Below are 12,074 nucleotides of genomic sequence, written 5' to 3'. Positions count from 1 at the left end.
AAATCTTCCAGCCGAGAGGTCTGGGTCCAAGATGGACACGCCTGTATTTTGCAGCAGCCTTGAGAGATTGCAAACTTCAGAGAAACAAACGACTAGTGTAGGGCACTAGAAAACAGGGAGAACAATGCTGCTTAAGAAGGAGAGGAGATGACCCTACAGGATGGTGACCACAGTGGTGGACCAGTGAGGAGCTCTGCAGCTAAAGAACACACAGGTGGCAAGCTGCTGGTGACTCAAGGCGAGTGACTCGCGCAGGTTGCTGATGACTGGGGTCAAAGGACTTGCACCAGGCTGTGTAATGGCTGAAGGGGGTATTGGAACGAAGATGCAAGAGGGTGCTGAGGGAACTGAAGGCTTCCTGATCGTGTCAGAGGTTTGTTTCATGAGCTTGGGTTGCTGATGTTTGTGTGGCTGCAGAGGCTGTGGGAGCACTGGAGGCGAATGCAATGACACTCAGCGACTCTCTTTTGTTTCTTTCTCTGACAGTAAGAAAAGTCCAGCAATTTCTGCTGATGGAAAATCTACCTGCTTTATCACTATTACCAGTGGGTAGTTTTCTTTTGAGTTTTCCTGTCTTTGGGAGTGGATGTCCCCAGGAATTGTTCAGGGGAATTGAATTGTTTATTGTTACTTCCAGTGAAAAATATCCTTTGTTTTCCTTCCAGTCAACAGTGAGTTCAAGAATAAAACAAAGGTTTAGGGATGTGTTAAAGAGAAAAAAGTAGAGTGAAACAGTACAATACATCATCATTTACTAATGAGTGATCCATTCAAAATTTTGATAAAAGCAGGAAAGAAATTGTCCTTGAACCTGTGGTGGATGTTCTCAAACTTGTATCTTCTCCCTGAAGGGAGGGAAGAGAGTGTGACCAGGGTGGGATGTATCCATTAATGTGTTGGCTGTTTACCCAAGGGAGTCGGTGATGAAGATGGAGTCAATGAGCAGGAGATTGGCCTGAGCTATGTTCACATCTCTGTATGGGGTTTTGTGGTCTTGAGCAAAGCAGTTCCCACACCAAGCTGTGATAAATGAAGACAGATTCTTTCTGTGGTGCATCTCCATAAAAGTTAGTGAGGGACAAGGGGAAAATGCTGAGTTTTCTTCAGCTTCTGAGCAAATAGATGGTGTACTTTCTTGGCCATAGTATCAAAGTGGTTAGTCCAATATAGGCTGTTGGGGATTTTTACACCAAATAGCTTAAAGCTCTCCACCATCTCCACTTCAGCACCATTGAAACCGAGGGGCACGTGCTCCACCCTGCTTTAGTCAATAAACCTAAATTATCCAGATGTTGTTGGGGTGAGTGTCGAGCCAGGGAGAGAGAGAGCACCTGCCATGGACCTGCTGTGATAGCTGGCAAATTGTAGTGGCTTGAAGTTGATGTGAGCCATGACCAGCTTCTTGAAGCATTTCCTGATGATAGATGTCAGGGCCTCTGGCTGATAATTATTAAAACTTGGCAGAGGAAATATGTGGTCCTCTTGAACACCTCTGTGAATACTCTTGCAAACTTGACTGTGGGGGGGTTCTCATATATGTGGTCCTCTTGAATACTTCTGTGAATACTCTTGCAAACTTGACTGTGGGGGGTTCTCAGGATATAGTCACTTTCCAGGTGGACTGAAGCTCATTGTCTGTAGGCATGATTCTGTAATAGCAAAACCAAAAGATTTGTGAGGAGGACTTTGCTCAATTCATTGGGTTTAGTGACTTTCCATATCTAAACTGATTATATTCCTTGTGTGTTTAAATGTGGTGGTTATAGTAATAATGAAGTGGCTTGTTAAGTAATTTCAGAGGCCATTTAAGAGTCAAACCAGGTAAAGATGGCAGATTTCCTTCCCTGAAGACTGGGGTGCCATGGTTAGCGTAGCAATTAGTGCAATACTTTCTTCTTCTTTGGCTTGGCTTCGCGGACGAAGATTTATGGAGGGGGTAAATGTCCACGTCAGCTGCAGCCTCGTTTGTGGCTGACAGGTCCGATGCGGGACAGGCAGACACGGTTGCAGGGGAAAATTGGTGGGTTGGGGTTGGGTGTTGGGTTTTTCCTCCTTTGTCTTTTGTCAGTGAGGTGGGCTCTGTGGTCTTCTTCAAAGGAGGTTGCTGCCCGCCGAACTGTGAGGCGCCAAGATGCACGTTTTGAGGTTTGAATCTGGCGCTGTCTGTAAGGAGTTTGTACATTCTCCACGTGTCTGCGTGGGTTTCCTCCAGGTGTTCTTGTTTTCTCTCACCATTCAAATCGTACAGGGGTTGTAGATTAATTGGGGTATTTGGGTGGCACAGGCTTACGGACTGGAAGGGCCTGTACCATGCTGCAAGTCTAAAATGTAAAATAAAATAAGGACTGTTTGTGAATCAAACAAGTTTTTGTATCCATATGACACATAAAAACATAAGAAATAAGCAGGCTTTCTGGCCCAACAAGCCAGATCGTGGCTGATCTGGCTTTGGACTCAGCTCCCCAACATCCCTTAATTTCCTACTATACAAAAACCTGTCTAACTGTGTCATGAATATAATTAATGAGGTAGTGTAGTCGAGGTGCTGTTCAGCGAACGAAAGAAAAAACCATACAAAAGCTGTGAGTGAGTTGAACCAACCAACTGACTTTACTGGAACTCTTCAAGAGCTTATTAGCACCACTCCCATGATCCTTTTGGCCCCTCCCACCGGGACCATTGTGCTGACAGCCCAGTGCGAGCTTGCACCTCTGTGACCTGGTTTGCTTGTAGATCAGTGCAGCTCGCTACAGTAGCCTTGCTTCCTTGGGCAGAAAAGTTCACACATACACTATGGGGTGGGAAAAGCAGTTCCTCTTCATCCCTGTCTATCTACTACCTGAATTTTGTAGTTTACTGTTAGTGGTTTGTTTTTTAAATTCCAAATTATTAATTAAATGGAAAATTAACAATTGCCATGATGGGATTTAAACTATTATCTCTGCATTATTCTTGATTCTGATGTTTATCACTTCATCTTTTGCAGGAGAATGAATCCTGATGAGAGGCCTCTGCAAATCCTTTATGATTATCTATCTGGATTAGGTTTCCAGGACCCACTTCGGATACAAGAGGAAGGTGCCATAGCTGATTTGAGCTGCATGATTAGATACTTTCATGGTAAGGATCCCTCTGCTAAGGAAAAAAAAATGACTCGCACTTCTGTTTCAAAACTTAAAAAAAAATATATACACACACACACACACACACACACACACACACACACACACACACACACACACACACACACACACACACACACACACAACAAATTAGCCAGTGGTTGTGCACAAAGTATTATTATAATTTGGTGATTCATTTGTAGAAAAGGAACCACTGAAGGAACACAGCAGGTGGAGCAGCATCAGTGGGAGAAAATGAATGGTTGATGTTTTGGGCCAGAACTCTTCATCAGTTCTTAATGAAGGGCTTCGGCCTGAAAGGTGAACAATTTTTTTTCTCATGCTGATGCTGCTTGACCCACTGAGTTCCTCTAGCAGATTGTGTTTAGCTTCAGATTCTAGCATCTGCAGTCTCCTGAATGTTTCATATTGCTGGTCACAAAGATTGCTTGCCTTCTGCAGATTTGTTATTTCTTTGTCAAACCACTAAGGAGACTACAGCTATAGCCACTTTGTGTTGTTTGCGACATGGACATTACTGGTGAGACCATCCTAAAATGTCTTTTGAGCTTTTTAGACCATTTGTGAGAGATAACTATTATTCCTAATCTTGTCATTCAGTGGGCAGATTGAGAAGGATGGCAGATATCTTTCCCTGCAGAACATTAGTAAACAATTATTTTTTAACTACAACCTCACAGTTGTGTGGCCACTGGCTTTTTAGTTCTGTAATTGCTGAGGTGGACTAAAATCTAGTTCTGAATCCCAAGAAAAGACCTCTCTATTCTACTCCTGTAATTTTACTGCTGTGCTTTCCCCTCTCAGAAAGGGGAAAATGACTACTTGTCTTTACTCACTTGAAGTGAAGATTTGATTGAGGAACAACATTTAATAGAAGAGTTCACACCTGGCTTTTGCAGCTAAATGGAGACCAAGGTGAACAATTCCAGTTTTCTGATTGTTTTAATAACTTAAGATGCATTGAAATAAAACAGTAGAATGAGTACTGTAGTAGCTGTAAGTCAGAAACAAAAATAGAAAGCTTTAAATGTAATCAGCTGATCTAGCAGCATCTTTCAAAGGGGTTAGTCCTTTTCTTAGACCTTGGTGGTTAAAGGAGAATATGATGTGAAGAATAAACATTGTACTTTTCAGAATCACTGATCATCTGAAAAATGCATCACAGCCATTTAAGTGGATCCCAAGGTTGATGATTGGGTAAAAAAGAAGTCTGCAGTAATGGACCTACTTTGTAAATGAGCCAAGAGTACTTTGTGCACCACTCTTGTAATGTATTAAGAAAAATTGACCAATGTCATTACCTTCACTTTCCAGGTTAAATACAGTGCCATTCCTTTAGGGTGCAATATTTCATCAATATCACTCTTTGCACCAACAGTTTTATGGTTAAAAAAAAAATGTCTGAAACAAATGTACAAAAAGCCCCAAAATGCATTTCAGTCAGGATCTGGGGGGAAAAAAGGAACCTATTTCCAATGGTCATAAATGCACTTGTGGTCTTTGAATGTTGTCATTGTTTGCAATTTGTTTAATGAGTTTTAGATAAAAGCTTAAGTTTACTAAACTAATTTGATGTCAGATTTGTAAATCTGTTAAGAAGTTACATACTAAAATATACTAATTACCCTGCCAAACAGACTTGTTATTTTTTTCATTGCTTCTATGTAATTGATTTCATTAATGCACTGGTCATAGGATAATACAATCCACAGTTTTATAAATATTGTTCATGGTTTTGACTTTACTGTGGTATGCAATTAATTTCATCTGCACAAAAATCATCATGTTGGGAATCAACCTGGTTAATTCATCTCTTATAAACAGCAATATCCCTCCTTGGATAAGGAGTCCAAAGTTGACAAGCAGTTCTCCAGATGTGGTCTCACCAATTATTTTTAGCAACTGTCGCAAGACTACTATTTATGTGCATCGACCTTTCGCAATAAAACTCAACAACCACTCTGCCTTGCTCATTGCTGTTGTACCTCCATGCTTCATTTCTGCTCATACTGTCCAGACCCCTTATAGCAGCATTTCGTATTCTCACCATTTAAAGAATACTTTTTAATACCTAATTGTGTAATTGCATATCCAGCATCTGCCAAATTCATCATCCTCTTTCATGATTCTTGTGCAACACTTCACATGCGCTTTTGTTTCCTGAGAAGGTTATTCAAAGTTCAGATGTATTGTCCAAGTACATACATGACATCACATACAACCCTGAGATTCTTTTTCCCTGCAGGATTTTCAACTTATTGGTAGTGCAAACTGTACTCAAGAAATAGTCGTCGACAAAATAAAGAAATGTAAACAAGCTATGCAATACAGAAAAAAGTTAATTATAAATAACATGAAGTATATATTCTTAAACGAGTTTCTGAGTTTGTTGGTTAGGAGTCTGATGGTGGAGGGGTAGCAACTGTTCCTGAACCTGGTGGTATGACTTGTGGCACCTAGACCTCTTTCCAGATGGCAGTAGTGAGAACAGACCATGTCCTGCGTTGTTTAGATCCTTAATGGTTGCTGCTGCTCTCTACCAGCAGCATTCCATGTAGATTTTCTTGATCGTAGGGAGAATTTTGCCTGTGATATATTAGGCTGTCTCTTTTCAGGGCTTTCCACTCAGAGGTATTGACATCCCCTATACCAGGAAGTGATGCAGCTAGTCAGCACACTTTCAACTACATATCTGTAGATGGTTGCCAGGTTTCCTATGTCATACCGAACCTCTGCAAACTCCTGAGGAATAGAGGCGCTGATGTTCTTTCTTCACAATGACATTGCTATGTTTGGTCCAGGAAAGGTCCTCGAGATGGTGACTCCCAGAAATTTGTTCACTCCCTCCACCATCAATTCCCCCCCCCCCCGCCCCACCCCCACCTAATGATCACTGAATCGTACCTGATCTAGTTTTCCCTTCCTTAAGTCCACAATCAGCTCCTTAGTTTTGGTGACATTGAGTATGAGGTTGTTGTTAGTACACCATTCAGCCAAGTTTACAATCTCCCTATATACTGATTCATTGCCCCTTTTGATATCGCCTACTACCATGGTATTGTTAGCAAATTTGTAGATGGTATTGTTATATTGAGCCATGCAGTCATAGATGTAAAGCAAATAAGGAACTAAGTATGCAGCCCTGTGGTGCCATGGTGCTGGCGAGAACAGGAGGAAATTAGCATTTCTAACACCAGGGTGTGCTTTTGACGGACTCACTGGAATGAAGCTCCTGTCCCATCATTGAAAAAGGATGTTAAAGAAAGGAAAACAAAAAGAGAAGAATTTAGAAAGTAGAAATCTTGGATGAAAACTGTCACAAATGAAGTTAAAATAATTGAAATAGAAAATTGCCTTTGTTTTCCTTTCTTTAACATCCTTTTTCAATGATGGGACAGGAGCTTCATTCCAGTGAGTCCGTCAAAAGCACACCCTGGTGTTAGAAATGCAAATTTCCTCCTGTTCTCTGCCAGCAACATGGCACCACAGGGCTCCTTACTTGCTTTATATCTATTTTAAAATGCAAGGTTGAGTTCATTTCTCCATGTCATTCAGGTTCAATTGGCTGGTAAAATCAAATATTATGATGGTAATATCCTTGGTGACCAATTCTCTAGCAACTAATTAGTACAAATATCTACAGAAATTTTACTGTTTTACTTTACTGTTTTACAGAGAAATTTCCATTATGGTTTCAGCTTTATTGATAAATTTGATAATTTTGGAAGAGTAGATAAGGGTTGAGCATGTGGAGTGATTTCATAGAAAGCCATGTGCCATTGTAGATTTCCTGTGGCTTTTTTTTTTGTTATTCTGTTGATAATGTGGTGGATGTTCAACACATTGATTTATTCTACAATTTTGTAAGGTACAGTATTCACAGACTTTTTCTCCCTTCAGGAAAGCCAAGTAGCACAGATCAACTGGATCAGATCATTATCTCTGGTGTGTTCAGTGTTCGAAAAGGGAAAACTCAGTTACACAAGTGGTCCGAACGCCAAGTCATTCTCTGTGGTACGTGTCTGATTGTGTCTTCAGTAAAGGAATGCCAGATGGGAAAAATGCACGTACTTCCTCTCACAGGAGGCAAGGTAAGCAATTGCATCTTTTCTGAAGTATTTTGAAGTCTGTACGTCTTGAGGGCAGTTTAGTCTACCATGGTGTTAACATTATTTGAGGTATAGTATTCAAGGTTACATGAAAGATGCCAATAACTGTTATGGATGGTATTTCAGCAAAATGGTGATTGGTAAATACCACAGAATTTATAATTTCTTAAAATTGAATTACTTATCCAACACTTGCCTAAACTCTTTTTCGAATCACAGATTTTTTTCTTAACTACCTGTCACTGTTGCCAATCACAGCTCCAAGGCTGCAAACTGGCACAAAGTTCTATTCTTGCTGTTTCACTTGTTGTTCAGTTGTGCTCTTATTTTGTCCAGTACAACATACATGATCTTTGAAGTGCTCAGTTTTGTTCCTCATCCTTCATTGCATTAAACAATTCTTATTATGTGTATATTCTTTTATAATTTGGCTCCATTTCCATTTTATTTGTACTATAAACCCTAGCCCAGTGCTAGCTTCTGAACTGTCAGTTCCACAGGTTTTGAATCATTGTGCTTCCATTTTCCTTTCACATCAACTTTGGGATTGTCTTTGGCTTTCTAAAATGCTCACTCAGCTATTCAACTCAGAATCCCTGTTCTTATTGCTTTGTATTTTAAAATAAAATACAAAAATGATGTCCATCTCCAATTACTTGATTAAAATTTTTGGTTATCCGTGCTAATTTTCTCCTATTAGCTTGGCATTCATCTTCTGTGAAACAAACTGAGATTTATCTGATTTCCCCTCTTCCCCCCCACCTCCTCCAAATTTAAAACAACCATAGAAGTACAAGCTGATGTTGGATGTGGTTGAGGGTTGATTTTTCTGTCCATTCATAATTATTAAAGACTCATTTCAGAACATCACAGACTTGGAATTATTTTATGTAGTTTTTAAACTTAAATTACTCTCTGTATTTTTTTTTTAAATGGTTGCTAATGCCAATAAATGCTAGTTTGGTTCCAAAGATGACCTGGAAACAATCAACACCATTTTTACCTTGAAAATTACAAAGAAAAACTGCAGATACTGTAAATTTGAAATAAAAATAAAATAACAAAAATTCTGCAACATTCGAGCATCAATAACTTTAATGCCCTTGATGGTGTTAGACGAGTTCACAACCCTCTGTGGCCTACTCCTGTCCTGTGCATTAGCACCTCCATACTAGACAAAGATTCAACCAGACAAAATGCTCTCCACTGTAGAAATTTACGTCTTTGGTGACATACCGAATCTCCTCAAACTTCTAACGAACTATAGTTGCTAGCGTTGCCTTCTTAATGATTGCGTCAACAATTTTACTAAATATTGTATGATTTAAACCAAAAGGAATCAAATTCCAGCTGTTAATTTACAGTGATATAGAGAAATTCATTTCTGATAATTAACAGTTGTTATAAGATTCTCTGACCCAATTCAATAAACAGAATTCTAAATGGTTTTGAAACCAACTCTGCATAATTTTAGCAAATTTATTTGCGTTTAGTTTGTATTTCTCAGCAATTACATGCCACTCAATCCATTTCAGCAATGTTTTTTTTTTGACAGTGGTTTTCAGATTTTAACATTTATTCTTACTCTTAGACTTGTCTGAAATAATCATAAAAAGACAGTCCTTACATTTGGCTTAATTGTTAATTCAATAAATACAGTAATTATTAAACAATGTATTTTGAAAATGTTATAATGGGCATTAAATAACTCTAGTGAGGAGAGGTTTGAAATGAATGTGAGATCATGAATTTTTCTGTTCAGGATCCTTGTCAAAGGAAGTGATTCATGCAACTTTGAGAATCCTCTCTTTATTGAGTTCTGAGATCAATCATGTCTGCAGCTCTCTTGGAGTGGACTGGGGGTGGGATGGGGGGGGGGGGAAGAGATCTTAAGGATCAGTGAGCTGGATCATCAATTTTTTTTCTAATATTCCGTACAGGTGGAAGAAGTAAAAAGACGACAATTTTGCCTCATGTTTAGCTCCGCTGGGCAACAAGGACAAACTTACTATGTGACCTTTGATTCATATCCAGAATACCTACGATGGCTCAGACAAGCATCCAAGGTGAATTGTGTTGTGTTATGACAACATCATGTTGGGGTATTATAAACAAACATAGAACTGGAATTCATGCTATTACGAAATCAAATGCAGAAGAAAAGGTGCTAAATATTGGAAGTGATGACGTTTAGTTATGTTGAAATTTTTCTTGCTGTAAACTGGTTCTAGCATGAGCAAGTGTGACAATTCTCTAGTTTTAAGTACTGAATGTTAATATAAATGTCAGAATTTTCAAATCTGAAGGTTGTGTGAATAGAAAGCCGCTCAACTGATAGTTATAACATTTAACCATTGTTTTTGAACTTTTATGTCTTTTTTTAACGAGACAGCAATTTCCATTATTTATGTGTTTGATTTTGGGCATAATTTTGTCACTTGGGGCTCTCTGAACAGTTGCCGACTTTCTTAAACTCATGCCGGTTCTAGTTTATCTTGTCAGATAATTCTATCTGTTTACATTTATTTTGAATCACAGCATTCATTTTTTTGAGCTTGCCTTTCATTTTACATTGAACCCTGTTATTAGTACTTCAGGCAATTCATTTGGTGATGGAAAGTCAATAAACTTCTTGGTGAACAGTGTATGATCAAGTTAATAGTGGTTCATATCTTGTATATTTTTTAAATTATTTCATCTAGTCTAACTGAAACATGGTGAAGGATCATTATTAATCATTTATAAGTTTGCCAATTACTCTCTTGAACCTTCCATTCCTTTATTGTCAGAATGTTTGTTCATTTTTTTTTAAACTTTATTTTCTATTATCCTTCAAGCACTAACTAAGTAATGGGTGGTCTACTTGCAGGTTGTCTCACAACGAATTGGTACAGTTGATTTGTCATGTTACAGCCTTGAGGAACTTCCTGAGTATCTTTACTTCAGTCAAGATATCATGCATCTTAACTTGCGGCATAATTTTATGCATGCTGATGCTGGACTCTGCAATCTCAACAGGTATCTAAATATTTCAACGGACTTTTTAAATTATCTCATTGTAATATTCTATTCAGTACTTCCTGATTATCTCTGCCACTCATATTATGTTTTGGTGAGAAGTAGTAAAGAACTACTTGTCTGTTTAACTGTTAAATTTGAATTAAGTCATTGTACTGTATTAACTTGTGCTTGGGAATTAAAATAAGAACTGACCATTTTTTTTTTGTTTGGTTATAAAGACATTGTGGCTTACTTTGTTAAATGTTAACTTATTTTTTTAAAAAATGATTTTTTTATGGAGTGACAAAATGGTCAACACTTTCTATATTTAGCTAAAAATTTGAACCTACATGCTTAAAGCCTACACAATTCAAGATGTAATTTCTGAACTCTGTTTATGACTGATAATGCCTCCAAATGAATATCCTTAAAAAAAACCCAAAAATCAAGATAGAAAGCTTGTGCTTGGGTGAATAGAAAACCAGCTGTGTTTTTGGGAGCTTCAAGTATCAAGTCTGGTGTTAAAAAAACGTCAACGTATTTGGCAATGTTAATGAAATGCATTTTTGTTGATGACCTGAAGCAGTTTGATATCATGTAAAGTTTGGATGAAGTTTAAGTTTACATTTAGTTGTATATTTACTGAAAATGAAAGCTATGTACTTGCTGGAAATGGAAGGAAAACACAAAGTCTGAGAAGGAATCAAGTCCAATAGTATGTGCAGAGATACTGGATTAAGGTTTCTTGAGAAGTTTATGAATTCAGATATTAAAATAGATTATGTTTGGTCAATAACATTAGTCCAAATATTTGAAAAGCCTTTTAAAAATGATTTTGTATGCTCTTTGTTTTCCACATTAAGTGAACATTTAAGAATAGAACTGTAATGGAGATGTAAACATGCTTATTAAAATCATGAGGATTGCTTCAATTTGCAAGATATTTGAAGAGCTAGAAAGTGTTTTCAGTTGAGGCCTTTGAAAGTCTGCTGAGCATCAAATGTAGTAAACTCCCACCCCTCCACAATTCTGGGAATTCAGCAAATTAGCTTCTAAGATTGAGTAGAATTTGTTGGATAAATATCAAAATAAAGAATTCATTTTTTTGTAATCAAAATTAAAGATGTGCACGTAACCCACTGTCCCACTACTGCAGTTAGGAAGATGGCTGAATATTGTTGGAGTTGATACATTTATCTTTAGAGTTCCGAGGTATTTGTATTCTATAATGTATTCTGTAATATATTCATGAAATAAAAAGCTTTAAAATCTAAATAAGCAGCAGTTCTAAAAATGTTTCAGAAAACCTAAATTGAATTGTAAACATTTTGTAACTTACCGTTGAAATAACACACTCTTACAAAACTTTGCAAAAATATATGTTAGTGCCATCTCAATTGTTCTTCTTTTTTTAACATCATTGCAAAACTCATCCTAAACAGACAGCTATTCAAGTAGTAGCACAAAAAAAAGATATCTGTAGCAGGTATGGCAGGCCTGCACCTCCATTCAGTGTGATGACAGCTGATCAACTTATTTTCAGTGCCAATTCCACATATCACTCAATTCAATTAAATATATCTACTTTCTCTTCAAATATCTCCAGTGATCACTGCCATCTTCAACAAGCCCTCCAGTCCCAGCAATGTGTTTGTGATTCTTGTGGCACTCCACTGGTCACGGACCACTAATCTGAAAAATAACTTTCAACGATACTTCATGGCTTCCACTATCACGTCAGTGCTATATCCAATTGGGTAGCTCACCCTGGATCCCTGATTAGCCTACCATGTCTTCTTCTTCTTCTTTGGCTTGGCTTTGC

The 12,074-nt window shown here is 37.9% G+C and overlaps 1 protein-coding gene across 4 annotated transcripts in view; it reads left to right on the top strand.

Moving 5' to 3' along the window:
• Positions 1 to 12,074, top strand: part of phlpp2 (PH domain and leucine rich repeat protein phosphatase 2) — an 89,042-nt gene that overhangs the window by 9,703 nt on the left and 67,265 nt on the right. For all 4 annotated transcript variants that reach the window (XR_011345875.1, XM_069901800.1, XM_069901797.1 and 1 more), the window contains exons 3-6: positions 2,987 to 3,120; positions 7,044 to 7,234; positions 9,193 to 9,318; positions 10,122 to 10,270. Coding sequence is in view for 3 of the 4 variants with exons in the window: in XM_069901800.1 (XP_069757901.1) it covers positions 2,987 to 3,120; positions 7,044 to 7,234; positions 9,193 to 9,318; positions 10,122 to 10,270 (600 nt within the window). In the remaining variant the exon portion in view is untranslated. The remainder of the gene's footprint in view (positions 1 to 2,986; positions 3,121 to 7,043; positions 7,235 to 9,192; positions 9,319 to 10,121; positions 10,271 to 12,074) is intronic.

The sequence above is a fragment of the Narcine bancroftii genome, chromosome 10, assembly GCF_036971445.1.
Source record: "Narcine bancroftii isolate sNarBan1 chromosome 10, sNarBan1.hap1, whole genome shotgun sequence".
Taxonomy (NCBI): Eukaryota; Metazoa; Chordata; class Chondrichthyes; order Torpediniformes; family Narcinidae; genus Narcine; species Narcine bancroftii.
The sequence above is the reverse complement of the archived record's forward strand: the minus strand, read 5'-3'. Positions and strand labels throughout refer to the sequence as shown.